Source organism: Adiantum capillus-veneris, chromosome 8 (genome assembly GCF_014529385.1).
Source record: "Adiantum capillus-veneris isolate H3 chromosome 8, ASM1452938v2, whole genome shotgun sequence".
Classification (NCBI taxonomy): Eukaryota; Viridiplantae; Streptophyta; class Polypodiopsida; order Polypodiales; family Pteridaceae; genus Adiantum; species Adiantum capillus-veneris.
The window spans coordinates 55719301-55743691 of record NC_140938.1 but is presented as its reverse complement, the minus strand read 5'-3'; the positions used below and the strand labels follow the sequence as shown (position 1 = coordinate 55743691).

The following is a 24391-nucleotide window of genomic DNA, read 5'->3' as shown; positions in this document are numbered from 1 at the left end:
TTCTATGATAGATGAGTATGTTACTGCCCTTAACTTTAAAGACATAATGTCAGCCCTTGCTTTGGGGAAGAAAGAGGAACCATTCACCTTGCAGGATGGTTATCTTCTCCATGGCAATAGGTTATGTGTTACCCACTCCCTTCGTGAGAAAGTTATGTATGAATCTCATGCTCCTCGCTATGCGGGGCATAGAGGCATTCAACCTACTCTTCAAGGAGTAGAGACATACTTCTATTGGCCTACCATGAAAGTGGACATACAAGAGTATGTTTCAAAATGTGTGGTATTCCAAAGGACTAAGTATGATCAAGGGAAGCCACCTGGATTACTCCAGCCATTGCCAATTCCTAATTCACAATGGGAGAGTATATCCATGGATTTTATCTTTGGATTACCCAAGTCTATCCATGGAAATACGAGAATATGGACAATAGTTGATAGGTTTAGCAAGCAAGCACACTTTATTCTTGTCAAAAAGACTATTAAGGCACAGCAAATGGCAACTCTCTTCATATATCAGATTTTCAAACACCATGGATTGCCAACATCCATCATGTCAAATAGAGATCCTAGAATGACCAGTAATTTTTGGAAAGGTCTCTTTGAAAATCTAGGTACAAGATTGAATTTCTCTTTGGCATATCACCCACAAACGGATGGCAAAAGTGAGATAGCCAATCTTACGATACTTGATCTATTAAAGATTTATGCTACAAAAGTAGATCAACTCTCACAATCGGAAAAGTACTTACCTCTTGTAGGGTATGCGTACAATAATACTGTCCATACTTCTTTAAAAAAAGCACCTTTTGAAATCATAAAAGGAAGACCTAAAAGTCCCTTGCTGCTTAAAGTACATGGGAGGATCTTTGTTGCCGATGAGTATAGCTGTGACCTACAAGAATCTTTCCAAAAGATTAAGGAGGCTATATCCATCTCTCAACAAAGGCAAAAAGCTGATGTTGACAAGCACAGAGGGGCCTTAACGTTTAAATAAAATAATTGGGTCTTACTTAAGTTTCCCAAGGCTCGATTGAGGCAAACGACGGGAAAAAATCCTACAGGCCATCAAAAGTATTATGCTAAACTAGCAAAAAGATACTATGGTCCTTTTCAAATCCTGAAGCCAATCAATGAGATGGCTTATCAACTCAAGCTGCCCAGCCATTGGCTCATATACAATGTTTTTCATGTGAGCCTACTTAAGCCCTAGAAAGGAGAGCCACCAAGTGAACCAATTATTGAAGACCCTCCCGAAATCGAAGACCAAGAAGAGGTGCTACAACCTGAAGCTATCCTTCGGCATGAAGACAAGGTACTACAATATGGTAAGATTATCCAACGGTATCTTATTAAGTTCAAAAGTTATCCTTTTGAAGATGCTAGATGGATGCAAGGAACACAGCATAAGGATAGTATGAACCTTGTCAATGCTTACAATGCTACTTTAGAGTAAGAAAATGTACATGTTTCTTTTTAATGATCAATGTTTTTGTCTTGTAAGACTAATTCTCTTTTTATTGTGCACAAATTTAAATAGTATGCATACTTACAATCATGTTTATGATGACGACGTCTCTCAAACACCAAGTAGAATTTGTCACTCTACTTTGGGAGGATGAAATGGACTAAAGAGCAGACATGCTTGCAGCAGCTACGTCTCCCAAGCACCAAATGGATTATTCATCCATCTTGGAATGATGTCGTAGGGTAAAAAGGGATCCTCTGCCCACTAAGAAATATTGACTAATGACTAAGGCTTTATCTCTTTTACCTCATAGTCGAGAACGATTAGGATTTCAAGAGAGAGGTAATGTCATAAAATCTAATATCTAACCAACCCAAATAATTTCATATCAAATTGATCATTTAATGTGGGAGAATAAATAATAACAAGGGTTAGAATATAGACATGTTCTTATAGATCTATCTCAACACGGAGCCAATGGTAAAGATGTCCAAATGAGAGATGGTATGTCAAAGAGAAAGGCTAGCTAATGGAGCTTAAAGACCTTAGGGTTAGCTTCATTAAAGACCTCCAAAGGTTATTGTTAAAAGTCCTTTAACCTTAGGTAAGCTAGGACTGTACTTGAGGTGGGAAACCGGTCCAAGCTTGAGGTGCTTGTCGTGCTTGCTGACTAAGGTGCTTGAGGTGCTTGTCGTGCTTGTTGACTAAGGTGTTTGAGGTGCTTAATGACTAAGGTGCTAAGGTTCTCCATGACTAAGGTGCTTGAGGGGATAAGGTGTCCCACAAAGTCAATGCATATCCGTACACAAGCGGGAGCGAGCCCTCATTGTAGGGGCTAGAAAGAGAACACACACCCTCACACAAGGCAAGCTTGGTACCCACTTTTAGCCCACTTTTCAGGTGGAAATTGGACTAGCCTCATGCACAGGGACTTAAATCTAAATTTGGCTCTTTGAGTTTGTTCCTTACTTAGAGGGCTTCCTTTGGTATAAATGTTGGCTCAAAAAACTTGGGATAGCTAAGGCCTAAGGAGAAATTTGTTATTTTTTCTCCTGCCCTATATGAAAAAATTGCCCAAATTCACTTTCAACACAATGGATGTGATTTTTACCTTAAGATAAGCTCTGGGTATGAAACTTAGCAAAAAAAAATACTTCTAGAAAAATTTGAGGAAAAAATCACGATTTTTCCTTGTAGTCCTGCCTTTGGCCACTTTTTCAAACTTTGGTCAATTCTAGAGTGTTCTATCCCTCTTCAAGGGTGCATGTGCCAATTTTCACCCCAATCAAGCAAGTGAGATGACCACAAGCACAATTCCAACACTTTTTTTAATTTAAAGGCCAAATTTAGGCTCTATACTCACTTATGATGCCCAAATTCACTTTGGACTTGATGGATGGCCTTCTTAAGTCAAGGTGGTTGGCTGATCTCAGCCTTGCAGACTTCTAAGCTCCAAGTCAAGGTGGTTGGCTGACCTCAGCCTTGCAGACTTCTAAGCTCCAAGTCTGAAAAAAGGAAGAAAATCGTGAATTATTCCCAAAATGTAATTTTATCCTTCTTTTATGATCTAAGGTCTTTGAAACCCTCTTTTAGTCTCTAGTACCAGCCTATAGCTTGTTTTGGCCTTGTAGGTTGGAGTAAACAAGTGGTTAATCCTCTTGGCACTCTCCTCACTGGCTTTGTCTTAACTTTTGATGGTCAAATTGCATCCAAACTTCATCATGTGCTTAAACACACTAGTTAAACACACTGATGAAGTATTGTGCACAAATTTGTCTCTAGGCTTCACTTGTAGGAGAAAATCGCGATTTTCTCTCATAGATGTTGATGACTGATTTTTTGAGAATTTTGACTATGGTTGTGCATTTACACACTCTTGTACATGCATTTCATGCCCTCAAATCACCTACTTTCCTAGATGCACTATCTTTTCTTAAGCTTTCACTACTTTTGGCAAATAATTCTTTCAGTGATATGTAGATCCAGAATGATGATGAGAGAACTTCTTATACTTGTCTACTTACCCTACTTCTTAAACAAAAGAAATAAACTTAAAATAGATTCACTATGCTCAACAAACAACTCCCTAACTAAACCCTAAATATTTTTTCCATTTTCTTGCGTTTTATTGGCCTAATGCAAGCTTTACCACTCTATCAATTGATCAAGTCTTGCACTAAGCTCCAAACCTGTCTAAAATACTTATCCTAGCTGATTAACACTTTTGCAAGTGAGAAACTCACCACAGTCACACAAAACAAAGACCATGGATACCCTGATATTCTTTTCTAACCTATCTAAGATACTGGTCTACTTAAGGCAAATCTATCCGACTCGCCTGTGTTCACACTAGTCTAGGTACACAAGTCCCCGACAACATCGACAATGTCTAGGGGGGGCATAAGGATCAACACCTAGCACATCTTTGAAAGAGATAGAACCAAGACCAAAATGTCAATGTTGAGAAGTAAGTGACTCGACTAGGGCATGGAGGCATACCAAGAGGTTGTCAATCTCTTGTATGAACACAATACACTCCACTTTGACACTCAATGTGCGTTCTAACTAATGAAACCTTGGATTCTATCATCTACTCCTCTCACACAACCACATGCAATTCTTCGAGAAAATCAACTTTGATTGACTCTAAACTTAATAGGCAACTTCCTAAGACTTTACAAAAAGAATTGAACCATCAGACTCACACTCAAACCCTGGGAGAAAAATGCAATTTTCTTTTGCAAGCCAGATGCAGGTTAATTTTTCAGATTCGGACTTGCCTACTAGGTTCTCCTAAGTTTTGGAAAAATCATGCAATTGACGGAATTGCTATACAACACTTGGATAGTGAGATATGTCACCCGAAAAGCCATAAAGTTGATGCTCGCTTCTTGCTCGGTTCTCACAAAGTGCTTACAAAATAGGTATTCACAAACTGAGCTCAATGAGATGAACACAATGGTGCCCTCGAAATTTCGATACAAAAATCGTGTGGTGCCATGCAAGGAGTTGAAATTCATAGTAGAGAGTAGAAGACACACGACGTATAGAACAATCTTAACGGCTCATTCATTCATAATAATGATTCATCGCAAAACTTTACAAGGTTGCCTTTTAAATCCCGACTCCAAGTTTCATGGTACACAAGCTGGATTTTGCCACAATAGCATCAAAAATTAATCTCGGGTTTCCAAATTACATCATGACAATAGATACAGGTTTTGGAAAAAATATCACAATAAATTAGGATTACAATTACAATGAGATTTCACACTTGGTTGGTACACACTTGGTCTTCAGTGTCGTTGAAATCTTCCAACAATGATTATGGTTTGTAATCAAATCCAAAGAAATCCTATTTAGCTCAATCAAGATTCGATGTGGTTTTAGAGAATGGGATGGAAGTAGATTTCAAAAGGTTAAATATTTGTTGCCTTTGCCATCCCTACAAGATATAAATTAGCTAGAATCGTTTAAAAGGTTGAATGTTTGTCCACATTTATCAAGAAGCAACTAAGAATGATCCTCTAAGCTGGTTTTTTAAATGTGAGGAGGTTTTGGAGAAAATCAAAGATGAGTTGGGTGCCTTAAATACTATGCAAGCTCTTGGTTGGAATAACAAAGTTTATGTAATTCCTCAATAAGTGAAGTGGTTATTGGTGCTATGATTTGCAATAGATGAAGCATTCTCGATAGATGAGGCCAATTCAATCTGTTGGTTGAGTGAAGTCGAATTTTACAAAGAGGAAATATTCTGTAATTGAGCTTGTGTTAACCCTCACGCACATTCTTGTCACCTATGACAGACGCCGTATTGTTTATTTGGTAGAGTCAGGGACCAGGCTTGTCGGTCCAATAGGAAAAGGGTAAGAGTGATCGCTGATGAGAGGCGCACTCTAACAGAAACATTCAAGGGTTAGTTGGCTAAGTATGGGTGCCCAAGTGTGAATGGGGCGTACAAAAGAACGCCACACTAATGCAAACCAATCAAGCAAGCACGTCTACAATGCCGATACTCATGTGTAATCGATATGGCATAGATCATTTGATTGCCCAATGTCCAAATAATCCAAATGCACCGAAGATCACGCCATTAAAATTGATTGAGGTTACCAAGGAGCCATCACAAAGTACACCTGTGGTACCAGTAAACGTACTCACATGATCAATGCTCCAAAAACAAAATTATATTCTTGAGGAAAGAGACACGGCATCAATTGCCCAATCTTAGAAAAAGAAGAAAACACGAAGGAAGAGATCACAAAAGGCAGCGAAGTCAGACCCCAGTTCAAAGACAAACATAGGGACTGGTGAAGACCCCGTATATATGAACGACGCTGAAGAGGATTCTGATTCAGATGAAACCATGGAGACCAAAATGACCACTAAGATAGAAACCAACAAGAAAGATTTTCATGAGCCACAATGGCCATGATCCAAGAAGAAGATAGAAACTTATCCAAACCCTACAAATCACGAGTAGTGGCACACAAGATTGACAAACTCGCAAAATAGGGAAAACCACCTCACTAAATCCCTATCAGTTTCAGGCACTAATGGTTTTGGCTCTCACGTTCGAGGCCATCACTCTCACCAAGGGCTTAACAATCTGTATGCACGGCATGCTAGCCAGGTGGCATGAATTCCACCGCTTGAGATTACGCTTCCGCTATCAGCCACTGTCAGACAAACTAAGTTCTGCATGGTTTAAATTTATGGTTGCTATCAAGGCACACTACCACTCAATGGAACCTAAATCTAGGACCTATTTCACCGGCAAAGTGCCATATCAAGTCATTTTTGTAAAGTCACGACCCCATACATGGTAAGTGGGGCAAGCTGTGGCTTGTTTTTTTCTTTTTCCTCTCTCGATGACACCATTATACAGGCCGATTGTTGCATGCTTATAGGATAAGCTGCCAGTCAGGCATAAGATGTTTAAGAGCACACATTTTGGGCACACACACACTAGAAATTTACGGACAGTTCCTCAGCCCAGCATAAGCTTTTGATACATATTCTGCTCGTGAGTCAGCTTGAGCCACGGTGCTCTAACTCACAGCTAGCACGTGGCTAAGATGCTAATCAAATTAGTCTACATCGGTTCGTCGATTGAACACTATTTTGCATAAGGGATATGAGCCAAACAGGCTAAGAGTCGTTGTTAGGCCAAGGGCAAGGCCAACTATTGGCATTCTTTGGGTGATTGTTTTCAAGATACACTCACAACAGCTGATCTCTACAAGAAAGTATAGATGCAGCAATCAGTTGCGACAGCATGGCTATCCATAAGAGCTCGGCAGTTCAATTGTGTGGGTCTCCTGCTCTCTCTATAGCACTACGGAGTGTCTATGGACATACTATTTTGGGGTAAGATCCGGCGGGTGATTGCTACATCAACCCATAGGCATTAAGGATCACAGTTTGATTGCATTGAGGATCACAATTAATCTCTCCCAGTTATACTTTCAAGGAAAGAATTTTGCAATCTACCAAAAGCGGTAGCGGACGGACATACTTTTTCAAGTTGCTTCCAATCATTCTGTACACGGTTGACTATGTTGGTTACCGTTATCTACTAGTTGAGCAGCTTCTACAAAGAGTCTTACCAAGGGGTTTGACTACGTAGATTCTAATCCAAGGGCTTGGATTCCAAAGGCAACAACCAAGGTTCCCAATGCAATGCTGTTTGTTTTTTCAGGTAAGGGGACGTGCTCCTCTCAATTTGAATACAGGTAAGTGTACATTACGTTCAAATCTCCAGGTACACATCTATTGATTTGGTGTTATTCCATTTTTAGTATGCTTTGCTTGGTTTCTCAAGACGTCTAAGTACGCTTGAATGTTACAGAGCCATGCCAAGGGCATGTCGGCACAAAGTATTTTGGGCCAAGTGTCCAATCTATCTTTCTGTCTTATGTTGTTACGAACCTACTTGTAGGGTTCAATTTGGCACATGTTGTCACATGGGATACAACATGGTCTAGAAACTCAAGGAGTTCGGTTTAGCCAGTGTGGAACAAAGCTAATGAGGATCCCTCTCACTCCCGTCGTAGAGTGTTTGCAGTTACCTCCACACACAAGTACATCTTGTACTTGAAGGATGTTCTTTTTTACACTTCCTTACATGAGACATATTCCACATGTGGAGAATATGAGTCTCTGGACCGAGTCTCTGGACTGACATTGGCGCCATTATTTCAATTATGTGTCATGACAAAGTCCCTAGGTGCTAGTCACATCTGTTTTCTAGACCATTTTTAGCACGATGTATCAGGAGAAATTTCGTGGCCAAAAATTGTCAGATACTTAGAATGACTTGTTAAGATACAAGTACTGCTAAACAACATTACAGATGGTTGTTTATAAATATAGCAAAGCTATAAGTTGTTAATGAAAAAGTTTCATTGTCTGTACCTAGAAGTGATTAATGTTTCACCTTCTACTATCATTTAGACGTTTCAGCAAGGCTTCCAAAAGATTGCAACTAAAAGTATTTAGTTTCTTTTCAGAACTATTTACATTCCTTTTAATGCGTGCTAGGCGCATCACATTTGCCACAAGTACTGGCAAGGATCATTATGGATATACAGGTTCGGGTTAGTTTTTGCTAAATGCATGCACACTAGGTGTTATGGACCCTAGTGTTTAGCAAAGGCTGATTTGGAACGGCATGCATATTCCTCAGGTTGTTGCTTATGAAGCATTTTGCACTCTATGTGTACTATCTCTATGAGATTACTTTTGCGTGTACTAATCACCAATAGAGGTCATGGCTCGGTTTGGGCATTTGTGGATTTTTTCAAGTTAACCACGATGGTTATTTCAGACATTGTTGATTCCTCACCGATGTTATACACTACTGTGATTCCCCGTTTACCAGTCATCTGGGACGACTGTCTGTAAACCGTGAGGAAAACACACCTCAGTACTGTCAGTTATCCAAGGGGATAGGCAGATTACAAAGAGTAATCTTGTGCTAAAGGATCTGCTAAGAGCATACGTTAGCACAACGCATTTCTGAATAAATGATTTTCTCCCTATTCTAGAATTTGCTTAAGTACGATTTTCGACTTTGAACACCTGTTGTGGTGGGGTTGGAGATTGTGTCAATACTTTCATACGTCAAGGACTTACCAGGTGTACTGACAAAGTATGTTGGCAAGTAACCTTCATTACGGATGAACATGTAGTTCTTTGCGTTCCAAACTATTCAGAATTTTAACACGAGGACACTCCCTAACTCAGGCGAGTAGGAAATCTGGCTCACAACTGCATGGAAAGTTACGTTAAGGTTTCCTTGCATTATTCCAGTACCTTCAGAATATTTGAAAACTGGTTATGCCTTTGGACAACTCTTAGTTGTAGTTACTCCTTTACAGTACTCAAGTGAGTTATAAATGGAGTTACCATTTAGACCCAAGTGGTTGCAAACGGACAACAATGTTGATAATCAAGATGTTGCTCTTGCTTTCATTGAACCTCCTCACTGCAACAACTATCAATCATACAGACAACTGGCTCACTTATGGGACGTCAATAAAGAAAACATCAGTATTCTTAAGAAGATATTACTACTTGTGTTTTCGAGGACAAAAACTCTTTCTTAAGGGGGGAGTAATGTCAGGACAAGGGTCCTACGGGGCAAGGCCCAACCTAGGGGGTCAGGGACCTAGGCCAAGGGCCTGGACTGGACCAATGCGGACTGGGGATCCACTTAGGGCAAGAGCTAGGAGCTAGGCCTATAAAAGGGGCGGTAGGGAGGAGGATTCTATGTTCAATTACCCTAGGTCTTACAACCTGCAGTTCCAAGAGTCTGTCATTCGAGTGGATCTTGTAACTGGTCGAGCATATCCCCTAGGAAATAGGTTTATAACTGATCATAGATCTGACACCACAATTCACTCGGTCCCATTGCAGTATTGTTACACGTGTAAAGCGAACACTGATGCTGGGAAAGATTCTCCTTATATGGATGTACTACCTAGGATGACTGAGTCGGACAATGTGGATTAGGTCCGCCTAGCAGCAACCATAGACACTTGGGGAAATAGGGGGAAGACTTGGGTAACACCTGAGGGGGATGAAATGCCACCACTCGTACCCTTAAATATGCTAGAAGCACTACATATAGCTTCTAACAAGACTCATCCTCATATAACAAAGAAAACATACAAGTGGGTCCCTAAATATTCTTTAGCAACCATAGCTAGTGCTAAAAAACAGAAGCCTTGTAAGAAACGTCCCACTCGCCCAAGAAATATAAGGAAACGTGGCGGTGGATTCCTAAACAACTATTGGAAGCCCAAGGCTACTATCAAGGAAATGATCAAATCTGGGTGCCAAAACGTAGATTGCGTTCTTACCTGTCACCTGACCCATGTGAACCCAATCCCGTAGCTCCAAAACGAATCGACGATCGTGGAAAGAAAAAAATCACAGAATCCTACACAACCGCTCTGGTGGGTACCGAAGAAAGAACGATTTGTTCCACTTAGCTCAGGAAGGGGGGAGTCCCATGAAGCTTCTAGCTCTTCATGTAATGCATCCATAGAGGTAAAAGCTTCTCCACAGCCTCCACCTACAAGAGTGGACCTCCATAAAGCTACAAAGGAATCCACACCTCCCAGTTTTCAAGAATCACATGATTAACCACTTCAAGTTTGATCCTGGGAGAGTACCTTACCACCCTCGCAACTCGACGAGGCACCTAAGGTAATAGAAAACTACTGGCAAAAATCCTCACCTATTACCAACTAGAACAATTGGTTTCAAAGGGTGACGAGCACATTTCAAACGGTATGATCTACCCGAGGAAGGGGGAGTGTTTGCTGATAGTCATCCTTCACTCACTCCCCTCTCAACCTTCCTCCCTGACCTCTCAATCTCCCAATCTTAGGGAATGTATATATAAAGCCTTATACTCACAAAAAAAATAAAAAATAAAGAGCAAGAGCAATTAGCAAACGAGTATGCACAAGAAAAGTCAAAACATTGACCCAAACCTACACATTCACATCCAGTACACTGAAACAGAAACCTATGTCATAAAACACCTTTGATCCTCATCACTCAAGTGATGGAGGGTAGGTAGAATTAGTACGATAGGAGTGTTTCTGTTTTAGAGTTTAGTGATTAGCAAAGTTCTTTCTTCCCATTGATGTGCCTCCTAGAGGTATTCTTTGTGTTTTCTCGTGTGTACAAGAATATGTTGTTGTGGTTAGGATTTGGACCTTCATGGAATCTTTCTCTCATCCACTTTTCAAAGCAAGCGCGATCATCAACACAAACATGTGTTTCTTGTCCATTAGCAGGGCCCCTTATCTTTTTTGCATCTATGTTTGTCTGCTTTAATTGTGATTGCTAGCATAATATCCAACACATTTCCTTAGTATAGAACGTTAAATTCAATGTAATTTTTTGTCATAATCACTTGTCTAGGTTTAAAAATCAAGCAGTCCGACTAAGCTAGTTTGACCAAGCTAGGCGTTAGAGATCTTCTCTTAATACCATGGGGAATGTCTTCCTAATAATCAATGGTTACTTAGGTTCTTAATCCGATTTAGGCAGCATTGTGTGAATATGTACTAGGGATTTCTAGTGGGCTTAGTCCCTATTGACCTTGAGCTTAAGTATTATAAAGGGAGTTTACTAATGTGATGAGCCTAGGAAGGGTAACAGTGTTATATGACCCCCCAAAGTTACAAAATTAAAATGAGAAAACGAACAAAACAAAAAAATCAAAGTGCCACAATGTAAAATCTTAAGCTGGAAGAGAAATCTTAGCTTGATTTGATACTTCACTCACATGTATCGCCTATGGTATTAGAGCCCTAGAGGTTCCTAGTGTAGGCGCTTTTCTTTGAAAAGCAAAAAACCCAAGGCATACAAAATAAGCACAGTACACATCAAAATTGAAACAATGTGAAAAGACTTTGGGGGTTCAAAGAAAAGGAAATAAGTCAGGTGATGATTTCATGAGCAATTTCTTTTATCGTAGCTTAACTACAAGGTCTTCTAGATATAGCCTCTAGTCAGTCCTCGGACATGGAATACTTGGCTCTCGCGATTAAACAACTTAATTGATCAGAGAAAATTGAGAAGCTTGTCCATGGTATTAATAGTCGATCTTTAGTACCTTTCGACCATTAAATTAGTGACCCCAGACTTGTTTAATTTTTTATCTTTACAACTGTTTATGCATTTGATTATATTGCAATTTAATGTTTGTTGCTGAGAAATGGTTTAAAATTCGGTTACCAATCAATTTGTCTGACTACAACTGCATATGCTTTTTAATTGTATATGAGAATGCAATTATTGTGCCACTGTTGTTTGATTTTGCAGTGACTGAACAAGGCTAAGGACATTCATCTCAAATGCTCTTTCACCTCGACGAACGAGCTTCAACTCAATAGCTTTCGAGGACGGAATTTACATCAAGAAGGGGGGCATGTTAACCTTCACGCACATTCCTGTCACCTACAACAGACGTCTTATTGTTTATTTGGTAGAGTCAGGGACCGGGCTTGTCGATCCAATAGGAAAAGGGTAAGAGTGATCACCGATGAGAGGCGCACTCTAACAGGAACATTCAAGGGTTAGTTGGCTAAGTATGGACGCCCAAGTGTGAATGGGGCGAGCTCATACAAAATTCAACTAAACATAAAATTCACTCATTCTTTCATTTGTGCAATTAAAAAGTGCTCTTGCTCCATCTCCATCTTCTTCTTCTTCATCTCCTTGTGTGTGTGTGTGTGTGTGCGCGTGAGAGAGAGAGAGAGAGAGAGAGAGAGTGTGATTGAGCATTGCGACAGCGGCACGACGACGGCGAGGTGGTTGAGCGCGACGTAACGGCATCTCCCTCTTCTTCGCGGCGAGGAATCCTCCACGACAATAAGCGTAGAGCCGTGAATGACACACCATCGTCATCTTTGAGCTTACTAGTTTAGGCTAGTTGCATGCTTAGAGCCATTTGTGGCTCGCACACAGTGTATCGGCAAGTCCCTTGCATTGACACGTGCGACAGACATGCAAGCTTGTGATGTTAAGTGTGGTGTATGCTTGAAGGAGATCAAGACACTATCTATTGCAAAAGCCTTCTCCTTTGTCACAGTAACTCAAGTATTTCAAAGACACCCTCTCTCTCTCTCTCTCTCTCAAATGTGACCAATGTAAAGAATTATTCAGTAGAATTTCCCCTTGTCCAATTGACAAGATGTTTTTGTTAGTCTCTTAGCAAAAATGTCATGGTATCAATGAGGCCCTTTTTAATTGGATTTTTTTTTACTTGACGATTATGAAAGAGTAAAACATGAAAATATGTCTAGATATTTAGATAGCTTGGAAAGAACGTAGAGTATCTAGATGAGTTTTATTGGTCTCTTGTAACTTCTTTTCTTGCTTTTCCATAGTCGTAGAAAGCTAGTCTATGATTGTGGCTATTGCTCGTAGTTCTTATGAGTGTTTATGATCTTTGTCTTGCAAATCCTTAATCAGTGCTTGAGACCAATCATGCATGTGTTGTACATCAATGCTTGAGACTAATCATGCATGTGTTGTACTCATCAAGAAATGCATTTGTTATTTTGACTCTTGAAACCCAGTAGTGTTCCTTGTTCTTTAGGCTTTGAACCCATTGTTGTTGAGTACTTATTTTAGTTTTCAAAAATTCCACAATGGAGTGGATGCGATCTACACAATCCTTTGTGTCTTACAGGGGGGCATATGCTTGACGGTAGACGCATTGGCTTCCTCCCTTGCTCACACATGCTCTATTCTGTCATCTTTTGTCTCTTTATCTTTGTTTTGAATCCTCATTTCTGGACTTTCTTCCTTTGGTTCTTCTCTTTCCTCTAGTTGTTGACTTTGTCTTGGTGTGTTGTCTATATGCATGCCACTCTCTAATGGTTCTTCTTGTATAGGTGATAGAGTTTTGTGATGGCCCATTTGTTCCACATTGGTAGAGGAAGAGGTGTCTTCTTTTGGCGACTCTGTTGATGTAGATGTGGTACCATGCTCTTGTGGGGTAGGGTTGGTAGCGTCTACTTCTGTTTGTATAGTTTGTTCATCATCCTAAGCAGTTTTCTGAGCTCTCATCCCCTCTTCTAGACCATAGAGATATTCCAACCCCGCTAGTAGGTCGTCTGCATGTTGAAGCATTGGATTTTTTGTTCAAAAATTTCTTGGGTTGGGTTGCTTGGACTCCTTGAAATCTTCCTGGAGTCCTCTTTCTACTTCAAAAGCCTCTCTTTCTCTTTGTAGTAAAGGTGCCCTTGCCCCTAATTAATCTCTCTCTACAAAATCTTCAAATTTAGCCCGTACAAATGCTAAGTTATTTGTTGGCAATCTATACAGGTTGTATGGGTTGCCCAACAATATTTTGAGTGATCGTGATTTCAAGTTTGACAGTCATTTTTGGAGGGTTGTATTTGAATGATTGGATACACAACTCAACATCAGTACTACAGATCATCCTAAAACGGATGGTTAGATTGAACGTGTTAATCAAGTGATAGAGGATATGGTAAGAGCATACACTAGCAAAAAGAAATTAGATTGGGAAGATTATCTCCCTATTCTTGAGTTTCCTTGTAATAGGGCTAAGCATGTGATGATTGGGTTTAATCCTTTCATGCTTATGTATGGTTCTGAACCTACGTCACCAGTTACGGTGGGGCTGGAAACTGAGAAATTTCAACAAGTTGAGGATATTCTCCACGACCACATGGAAATTTTGAGGCTGGCTTGTCAAATTCTTCGACAAGCACAAGATCGGTATAAAAAGCATGCTGATTAAGAAACATCAACAAGTTACCTTTACAGGAGGGTAAGAGATATTCTCAGTTTGTTAGAGCAGATCAAAGATGGCACGATACATCATGATTTCGTACACCCTCAATGATGTACCTTCATATATTAGAGGTATGAGAAAACTTATCTTTGATATTTACTTTTACCATGACTGAAGAAAGTATTGTCTTTATTTTGTGTATTTACTTGTGACATTTTTTTTAGCTCCTCCATTGTGGAGGGGTCCTGCACATACTGAGGATATTGTTCATTTTATCGAGGATTTTGAAATCCTTCGGTGCGTATAGCTTGAACTTGAATCCATATGACGCTAAATAAGTTGTTACTTTTTATGTCTGATGGCTGGTTGTTATCTTCATTGCAGGCTACAGTATTATTGCAAACATTTTGTTTTGGCACTATATGAAGCCCGATATTTTAGAAGTGTTGTAGGCTATTATCACATAGAGTTTGATATAGATGATATGCGAGTCACTGTACGAGAATTAGGTATGCATCGGCCTCTCAATTGCAACTTTTCATACGGTCCCTATGGAGTGAATGAATGGATGTTTAGAATCTATTCTTTGGGTGACTCACCTCGATGCATCAATCGCAGTGTTCGACGTGTTGGACCTTGGATCTTGAGAGTTCCAAGTAGAGTGTGTCGTAGGCTCAACTTCTCTAGATGATCGAAGACTCTGATCCATTGTCTATGCATTCTAAGAACCATATTTTTTTAACTTACATTGCAACTATTTAGTATCCCTGCTGGTTTATTGAAGTGGGTCTTATCTACTACATGGGTTAATGTGTGTGTGTGTGTGTGTGTGTGTGAGAGAGAGAGAGAGAGAGAGAGAGAGAGAGAACTTTGCCAATTGCTAATGTAGGTTAACATGGGTCATGATGTATTGGGTGTTCTCCCACCAATACATATAAAGATGGTTATTTATTTGAAAGTGAAGGATGCGTACATTTGTCAAAGAAATGGTACATGGTGTTGGTGGCATCATTGGGTGTATTCATATGCAGATAGGTGGTATGAAAATTGTGGACGCTTAAGCATTTCACTATGTAAAGTGTCTCAAGTATTGAGCGAGATAAAATTAATGAGAGTTCTACAAGAACTACATATGGTTGATATTTATTATGTCAATGTTTGTGGTTGTGATATTCAGTTGCAAAAGATATATCACAATCGTAAATCTTATATTTCAGATGAAGAGTTTGAAGTTTTGAAATTAATCGTGAAGTTTATCAATGGGATATATTGGAGTGATCCTCAGCCGTCTAACTATAGAATAGAATACAAGTCGTTGTAAACAAAACCAATGAGGTTTTGATACTTGACACTTTTTGACAAACCTAATGGATCTCTCGACACTTTTCTGCAATGCAGCTTTATTTTGGTATGACTTTGAGTAATTGAAGTGTTTGTATTGTGCTTATACTTTTTAAAAGCGTTTGAAGTGCACGTTTAAAAAGTGGCAATGTTGATCATCTCTCTCTCTCTCTCTCTCTCTCCCCATAATTTTAAGCTTTGAGTACTAATGTTATCCTCTTTTCTTGTAGCCAAACAAATGGCCCACGAAATTGTGAATATTTTTCCAAGTGTAAAAAATCTTATTGTTGATGCCTTTGAAGAGGGTTTGTTACCTGCTGAATGGGGATGGCAATGGGCATGGGAAGTTATTGAGAAAAACTACACTGCATGGGGGTCTTATGTAGATGAAGAGTTGGACACGATTTACATCAGGTTGCTTGATCCTTATTTCTTTCCCAATCTTAGGCTCATGCTCTTAAAGGAAGAGCTTGGGTTGATTTGTCATTACAAGATTTACTTAAGTTGGGTTCAAAAAATAGATTTAAGAGAAGTGTGTAGAGCTCCAGCTCAATATCTTGATCCTGTTGAAATAGCACGATTAAGAGTGTTATGCAGATATATTCCTGAGCCTTTTTGGCAATAATGTAAACAAAAAAATTTATTGTTTGAAATGTCTCTTTAGTGATGTTCTTTTATGTAATCTCTCTCTCTCTCTCTCTCTGTGTGTGTGTGTGCAAAAGGGGGCAGGAGAAGAGAAAGATGCAGAAGGGTTAAATGTAGCAGGAGTAGTCTTAAGGGACCAAAGACAGAGTGAAACAAAAACTTGCATTTGAACAATGGATAAAAAAGTATACGTAGATTATTGGTGATAGTGTTGATTGTGTGTGTGTCATAGTAAGAGTGAGCGAGACCCGTTGGTAGGCGGGTCGTGAGAGCTAGTGTTCACAATAGACGGAGTAATTTGCAAGAAAGGAGCTTTGGGCACGTGGTTCGCTTGAAAAGTTTGGCCTTTTATTGGCTACACCTGGATTCAATCCTAGCTGGATGCTCAAAATTACCTATTCCAAGCGACAACAAATGTCTTCCAAAAAGGATGAGGGGTCGCCAATTCTGGTGTCGGTCTGGAAAAGCTTGCAAAAAATTTGTGCCAATTGAGCCACGCTATGTAGGCAAGATGCTCCTTACGGAACTTCTTCCACGGGGCTGTCTGAACCAGCCTGAAGCTGTTCTTGAAGGGCTTATGGTTTCTCAGGGGCCCTTCTTTCTCATGTGCATGGGCCCGTGCATCATGCACGTTTGATTTGAATGGGAATGTGAGGCAAATATATATTTTGCATCATAATGTTTTCATACATGGGTCCAACGAAATTACTAAATGAAACGTTGGAAGATGGGGCATGGGGTTTAGGAAGGCCCAAGTGGTAGGTGGGGATTGGAGCAAGGGGATAAAAAAAACGAGTAAAATACAGAAAAGGCCAGGATAGAGATTCAGACAGAGGTGAAAGAGAGAGGAGACCCAGAGAGAGAGAGAGAGCGCCCGCGCCCGTAGATGGAGAGAGAGAGAGAGAGAGATAGGTAAAGACATGAAGTACAGCAGGGGCCAGCGAGGTTCTCTTAATCATCAGACGTTGGCGTTGTGAACACGAAGGCTTGTTGCAGAAAGAAAGAATGGCGAGAGGTTGGCTTTGGAGGAGGTGAAGTAAATAAACGGGAAAATTCCCTAGGGAGAGCAGAGAGGGAGAGGGAGAGGGAGGAGGAAAAGAGGGGTGAGGGAGAGAGTGAGAAATTGACGTTGCTGTTCGTCGTGTGGACGCCCATCGGCATTGCCGTCGAGTGCTTCGTCTCCTCTTTCTCTCTACGCTTCTCTTCTGCGTGCTCGTGGGCGATTCTGCATTTTTGACCGGGGGCAGCGAGGCGCGTTGACAGTTTGACACAGAGAGAGAAAGAGAGAGAGCTTCCTTCACGTTCTGGGCACTAGGAGAGCGAGAGGAGAGGAAGAGAGCAGATCTCGCCAAGAAAGAACGGACAAGGCAAAGAATTGCGCGGGTGGAGGATCCGCTTCTCTCACGCCCAGCAAGTGAGAAGAGAGAGAGAGAGAACCTCGATTGTGAATCTGTGGAAGTTCGTTGGCGCTCCTAATAACTGATTGTTGTGTTTGTTGGCATCCATTTCGACTAGTAACCGATCCGTCGACCGTTCCGTCGAACCCACAGGAGACAAGAGAAAGGGCTTCCTTGTCGTTGGATGAACCCACATTGCTGCGTTAGGCAGGCAGGCATGAGAGAGCTTCTGTCAGGGTGTCTTCCTTCTACGTCCGAGTAAGCTACCGGTCCGACGAAGAGAAGATAGAAAGGGAAAGTGAAAGCGAGCCAGCCATAGCTACGCACCTGTTCCTCTTCGTCTGCATCAAGCTAGGCCTTATCGCCATAGCTTGACGAACATGCAGGCGAAGCATGCTCTCACTCAGCATCACAATGGAAAGCCGTCACCATGGGAATGGCTGCAGGAGGTAGATCTCCAAGCGCTGGAGGGCCAGCTCAACGGCGCTGGAGGCACAAGGGTAGGAGGAAGGCCCCCACGCTCGCGCCTGCATGTGTGGCTTATCCGCCTCAGCACCAGCATTCTTCTATGGACCTGCCTTATTCAGCTTATGGCCCTTGCGCAGCTATGGCACCCTCATCTTTTATGGCCTCCTTGCCTAGATAGCCGCGATCTGCACATCAGCAATCGGAAGGATCCGGATCCTCTCCCTTCTTCTTCTAGTTCCTCCACTTTCGCTTCTGCTTTTGATCCTTTACCTTCCACGCCCCCCTCCATCCTCGCCTCTCATCACGCTCCTTTCCGGCTTCCTAGTAAGCGAAAATCTCTCTCCCCCCCCCCCCCCCCGCCGCGGTAACGTTCCTTTTCTGCATTTAGTATGTCTGTCGATGAAGCTGCATTTCTCTTCTGCATCCTTGCATGATCCTTCTTATAGGTTTTCATTGCGTTTTCACACTGCGCTTTCTTAACTGCTTTCTTCTTAATAATCTGATCGCCTTCCAGGAATCTACAAGAACAATGGCTACCTGCTCTTATCTTGCAATGGAGGACTTAATCAGATGCGTTCTGCTGTAAGCTACCTTTTCTGTTAGTCGTCTGTAAACATCATTTTCACCCGTTCTGCATACATATGTATCTGTTTAAACTGCATTCTACAGATATGCGACATGGTTGCCATTGCTAAACATCTCAACCTCACACTCGTGGTACCAGAGCTTGATAAAACATCCTTCTGGGCAGATCAAAGGTGTGCTCTTTGTATGCCCTTAATTTTTGCATTAAGTCATTTGTAAGCGTAGTTACCTGTGCTGAATTCATTGTAATGCTCATGGGTATTTCCTTTAACGAGTTGTGTCAGAGAGGAGGAGAGGTACCTGTATCCCGGACTTAAACTCATTTTCAAACACGTTGTCAAATATATTTCTTATGTAGCTTCAAAGGATCACCAAAAAGGGTCAGGCTGTGGAAGTCTGAAGCCAGGTTTTCTGTGTTAATGTTTGCCAGTGATGGATTTTGTAAGAGATGGTCACTTATAGTCTGTGTTTCTATAAAACAAGGATGGACTAGGATGCATCTGTAGGAACGTTCATTTGTACACTTCTTACAAAACAGGTATTGATTGTTGTAGGCTTGGTGTTCGACGGCTTTAGAGAACATAGACATGCCTTTTTTATGTGGTGCTTTGCTGGAGAGAAATTTGTTGGAAATTAGCCTTCTGCTCAATGGGTTACACGTCTTATAAATGGATATACCCTTTGATCAACCAGCTGCAGAAATTTGATCGATCCAGTGAGCTCCGAGAGAAAGTGCTTTTCAAGCTGCAGTTGCTCACCTAGCAGCACTTTGGGTTGCTGTGGGGTATCTAGTCAGTGAAAGCTCTAGCTGCTGCTTTAGCCAACCAATTTAACGTCATGTTGTTAGCAAGTAGTTGCTTCTTCAATGCATTGTGGTCCTGCCGGTTGGGAATCACCTATCTGCTAAATTACCAACAGACCTTTTCTGCTTGTTTTAATTAATCGGTGTTTTTAAAGCCATTGACTGGCAGATGCTCGCCCAGCAGCACTTTGGGTGCCTAGTATGTAAAAGTTCTAGCTGCTTATTCGGCCAAACTTACTCTATGTTTTGTCGGCTGCTTATGCGGCCAAACTAACTCTATCCTTGTCAGTGAACTGTTGGCTCTTGAATGCAATTTTGCACCTGCTGGCTACTTGGTCATTAACAGCTAGATCATTAAATCAGCCCAACAGATTGTTTGACTAGTGTATTGCACATGGAGTTGCACTGCATTTGTCAAATAGGCTAATATATGCAATGAGGTTCTCCTTTTAGTAAGGACTCTGCATGTTAGCTTTAGCTTTGCTTAAATTTTCTTTCTCAAGACTTCTGCAGATGGTCTCTGCTCAAGTCTTCATGGTTCGCTGTGAATTCTCATGATGGATGCAGGAGCAATTTATCTAAAGGGCATCCGTCAATAACGTCTTTATTTCAGCAAGGGTGATGCAACTCACAAGCAACGGTTTTTTAAAGTTTTGCAATATCCATGTGGACCATGATCTTGAGTTGCTGCGTTTTGATTGACCTGCATGACGCATGTTGCAGGATGGGGCATTGTGGGTTCTTAGGTACACATTGCATAAGGTTATCTACCTTACATATTGCAACCAGTGCAGTGAAACATAGATGTCTGTATCACTTCCACCAGCATTGAAATCTTCAACATTACCCATCTTCTCTAGGACAGGTTTAGGACATTCTTGAGGGCAACTCAATGCTTGTCAAGACTTTCTCAGTGTGTGCTCATTGCCATACATAAATGTCAGCGACAGTTGTGAGCCTGCATGAGAAGCTGGGGTGCAAGTCGTCAACAAAATATGACTTTCCTGACAAAAAAAGGAGGCTTGAGCCTTGGTGTCTCTTGAGTTCTCGTAACTTCGGATCAAGCTTGGATGAAAAATTAACGCAAACCTTTGTGGTGGATTTGGATTTTTTTGTTAAATTTTTGCGTTATCTTGTACCTTATCGCGTTCTTGTGGAAGAGACTAAACTGATGTTCTGGGCCAAGTTTTAGTGTCAATGTGGAGTGCTAGCTGCAAGGCCATAAGGCCAGTAAGTATGATGGCTTGTTTTTGTAAGAATTTTGCAATGTCTACTTCAGCTTGTCAAATGTTTTGTGTGCGTGGATCCAAGCGTGTCTGCACGTGTGCTCTTGTATGTGTGCATCCCTCTATTCTTTTAAGATAGAAAGGTTGTGCTACAGACTCAGTACAGTCAATCTTTCAAAGAGAAAAATCCAAATTTGTTCCACAGGATGCTTGTGTTTATGGCAGTTTTGGTTTTGCTTTGGATAAGGTAAATGATGCTTTCTGTTTTACACCTATGTACAGTGAGTTTGGAGACATTTTTGATGTTACTCATTTTATCGAATCCCTAAGAGATGAAGTGAAGATAATAAAACAGCTTCCCTCCAAATTCAATGGGAAAGTTGCTGCGGGTGCCATTATGTCAATGCCTCCTGTTAGCTGGTCCAATGAGTCTTATTATCTTAATCAGGTAAGATGAACATGCCTTCATGGACATACTTAATAAGTTTCAATATCTTGTGCTGCTTGATTCCCTCCATTTGCGGTAGTGAAAATGGGCATTCCTACAGATACTCCCATTGGTGAGGAAACATAAAGTGCTCCATTTTAGCAAGACAGATGCACGCTTAGCCAACAGTGGACTTCCTCTGGAGATGCAACAGCTTCGGTGTAAAGTGAATTTTGAAGCTCTCAAATTTACCCCACGTATTGAAGAACTGGGGCGTAAGCTAGTCAAATACCTTCAGTCCAAGGGACCTTTTTTGGTGCTGCACTTGCGTTATGAAATGGACATGCTTGCCTTCTCTGGATGCACCCATGGTTGTACAGATGCAGAGACTGAAGAGTTGACGAAGATGAGGTCTGCAAATGCTTTTGTTTTTATTGTGACGCTATCCCAATGGGCACTGGCGTATGCAAGGACTTTCTCACATTATGTGTAGAAGCTTGTTAAAAGTGTGAGATGGACAGCAAAATTGTTATATCAGGACCTGTTTTTTTGACAGGTATGCATATCCCTGGTGGAAGGAGAAAGTCATTGATTCTGAACAAAAGAGATTAGATGGTTTTTGTCCGTTAACCCCAGAAGAAACGACACTTATTGTGAAAGCGTTGGGGTTTGACAAGGACATACAGATATATATAGCAGCTGGGGAGATTTACGGAAGTGAAAGGAGGATGGCTCCTCTATATGCTTCTTATCCCAATACTGTATGTCTTCTCGAAGTACAGACGGAATGTGTGCACATGCATGTGCACGCAAGCGAGTTCACATGTACATTCACTCATACACTCACATGTTCGATACGTGCACACAGCATTCACTAGAAGTAGAAAGGATGTCTTCCCCTCCCCCCGCCCTGGCAAAAACTCTCTCTCTCTCTCTCTCTCTCTCTCTCTCTCTCTCTCTCTCTCTCTCTGATGCACACTCACACATAAACTCACGTATGTCTTTGTGATTTGTCATACTTAAGTATACTAGACGTAGTAGTATCATTCTCAGTGACTTAAGTTCCTTAACATTATGCCTTTTATATACCGTGGTCATGAAAGGCCTGAATCCATGATGGTTGGTTTAAGTATCTTGTGTGAACAGAATATGCAGTGCTTGTTAATTCCCAGCATATTTGCAGGTCAGGAAAGAGACTATTTTGAGTCCAGAAGAGCTGAAGCCCTTTCAAAACCATTCTTCTCAAATGGCTGCACTGGATTACTTGGTAGCGCTTGAGAGCAATGTATTTGTGCCCACCTACGATGGCAACATGGCAAAAGTTGTGGAGGGTCATCGCAGGTACTTGTCCTACATCCTACATGCTTACTTTTAATCAATAGCAGCCTATGGGAGATCTCTATAGATCAAAGGATTTTCTATTGTCTACAGATTTTTGGGCTACAAGCAAACAATACTCTTGGATCGACAAAAGATTGTGCAGCTAGTAGATGATTTCCAAAGTGGTGATTTGAAATGGGATGATTTCTCTTTGGCAATAAGGGAACATCACAGCCAGCAAATGGGTGCTCCTAGGAAGAGGCTAGTGATTCCTGACCGACCAAAGGAAGAGGACTACTTTTATTCCAATCCGGAGGAATGTCTAGCATAAGCGTCCTGCCTCGCAACTTGGAAGATTCATCGAAACGGATGGTTATATCAAGGCATACCATTGCGGAGGGCTTGGGTATGCTCTTTGGCCAGTTGCTGCAGCATTGATCTGCTATGCCATGCCACCTGAGAAGGGAATGCAAGAGAAGTGAGTGCGTCGCAAGAATTGATGGTGGTGGCTTATGTAAGTTGCCCCGACCCTTTGGGCTAGCTATGCCTGCATGGTTTTTTAGCCCATGCTTCATCGCTTTACATGTCCAATACCGAGCAAGAGAGGGGATGCCATGTACTCTCTAGGTGATGCGATATCGCCGAAATCTCTATGTAATGGTCAGCTGGATCTCACTTTCTGTACATCATTGGTCACATTATTTGTGAAGCTGATCTCTCATTCTTTCTCTTTATTACACATGAATAAAACCGATCATAATTTCTGTTACAAATGCTGTAGGTCTGGCTGTTGTTTGTGTATGTGTTGGAAACAAAGTCCGACCAAAATTGGGCTACATTGCAATGTCAATGCTGGAGTACTTTTCAGTTACTCTTTCCTGAAAATGGGATTAACATGTGTGCATAGCTGTAAGGCTATAAAGACTCAAAGAGGCTTTTTGGTAAATCGCCGATGGAGTTGAGAGCGTTGATTGTAAATCGAACTGCAATGGTACAAACATTGGTAGACCATCTCTGTAGAGAAGAAACTCCAATTTATCCGGTGATCTTGTGTTTGCGTGCTGTCTTGGTTATACTGACATTGAATATATGACTGGCGGACGAGAATGGGTAAAGTTGAGCGGCGATTTACTATCCCTGGCCTAGGACCAAGCTGTCATGTTTGGTGCCCTGTTTTGTGCTTTGGCTTGTTTCCCGCCTCTCGTGCTTTGATTAGAACAAGGGTTAAGATGTAGATTGATGCAGAATACCCCTTTGATAGGGTAAATTGGAAGCTAGTGCATGCTTCTAGGGCCACATTGTCGATGTAACTAGTAGTGTGTGCGGTGCAGGATTTTCTTCCGTATGCTGATGGGTCGCCCATTTAAGTGCCACCTGTGCCTGGCTGCCGAGATGTTGGCTCCTGCCCACATTACAACTGCTGATGTGTCGGAGTTGGCGTTGGTATTTCATGACATGTGCTGATGTGGCTGCCATCGGGCAGCTTCAACAGCTGATGCCAGCCTGGAAGGCCAGCTCATCCGAGGGCATTGACCAGCAGCTCCCGGCTCCCAACTTTCACGAGAGGAGTCAGGACACTCACATCAAGGGTGAAACATGGGCAAGGATCCTGCCGAGGGGATCACTGGCACAGAGGAACTCAATCTTTTGGAAACCCCTCGCCCCCCCAGCAGCCATCAAGCTCTGTAAATTGCCACCCCGCCCCCAAACTCTCAACGGTTAGGAAAGGTCGTTGAGTGTCCTTTTTGGCGACTAGCTGGTGAACCGATGGAGTCCCTGTCGATTAAATGAAGTCAAGAACTTGTGAGAAACTCGAGGGTCCTTCCAAATAAACATATTATAGCCTTTCTAAATATATCCCCCTTGGATACCATCATGTGACTCCTAGTCACTAGGACCCTTGTCCTGACTGTACTACC

At 41.5% G+C, this 24391-nt stretch overlaps 1 protein-coding gene across 1 annotated transcript; it reads left to right on the top strand.

The window, feature by feature from the left end:
• Nucleotides 1-17126: 17126 nt before the first annotated feature.
• LOC147452170 (rhamnogalacturonan I rhamnosyltransferase 1-like) lies at nt 17127-23245 on the top strand. Its single transcript, XM_086517962.1, has 8 exons — nt 17127-18436; nt 18627-18694; nt 18782-18870; nt 21008-21173; nt 21274-21563; nt 21709-21913; nt 22336-22493; nt 22584-23245. The coding sequence occupies exons 1-8, from the start codon at nt 18025-18027 to the stop codon at nt 22801-22803; spliced, it is 1608 nt and encodes a 535-aa protein (XP_086374088.1). The 5' UTR covers nt 17127-18024; the 3' UTR covers nt 22804-23245.
• Nucleotides 23246-24391: the final 1146 nt, after the last annotated feature.

Excerpts from the sequence above, each read along its gene's own strand:
- LOC147452170 (XM_086517962.1), top strand. The coding sequence starts at position 18,025 with ATGCAGGCGAAGCATGCTCTCACTCAGCATCACAATGGAAAGCCGTCA. Across the intron at positions 18,871-21,007 it reads TCCTTCTGGGCAGATCAAAG|TGAGTTTGGAGACATTTTTG; the intron begins GTGTGCTCTTTG and ends ACCTATGTACAG. Across the intron at positions 21,914-22,335 it reads ATGCTTCTTATCCCAATACT|GTCAGGAAAGAGACTATTTT; the intron begins GTATGTCTTCTC and ends GCATATTTGCAG.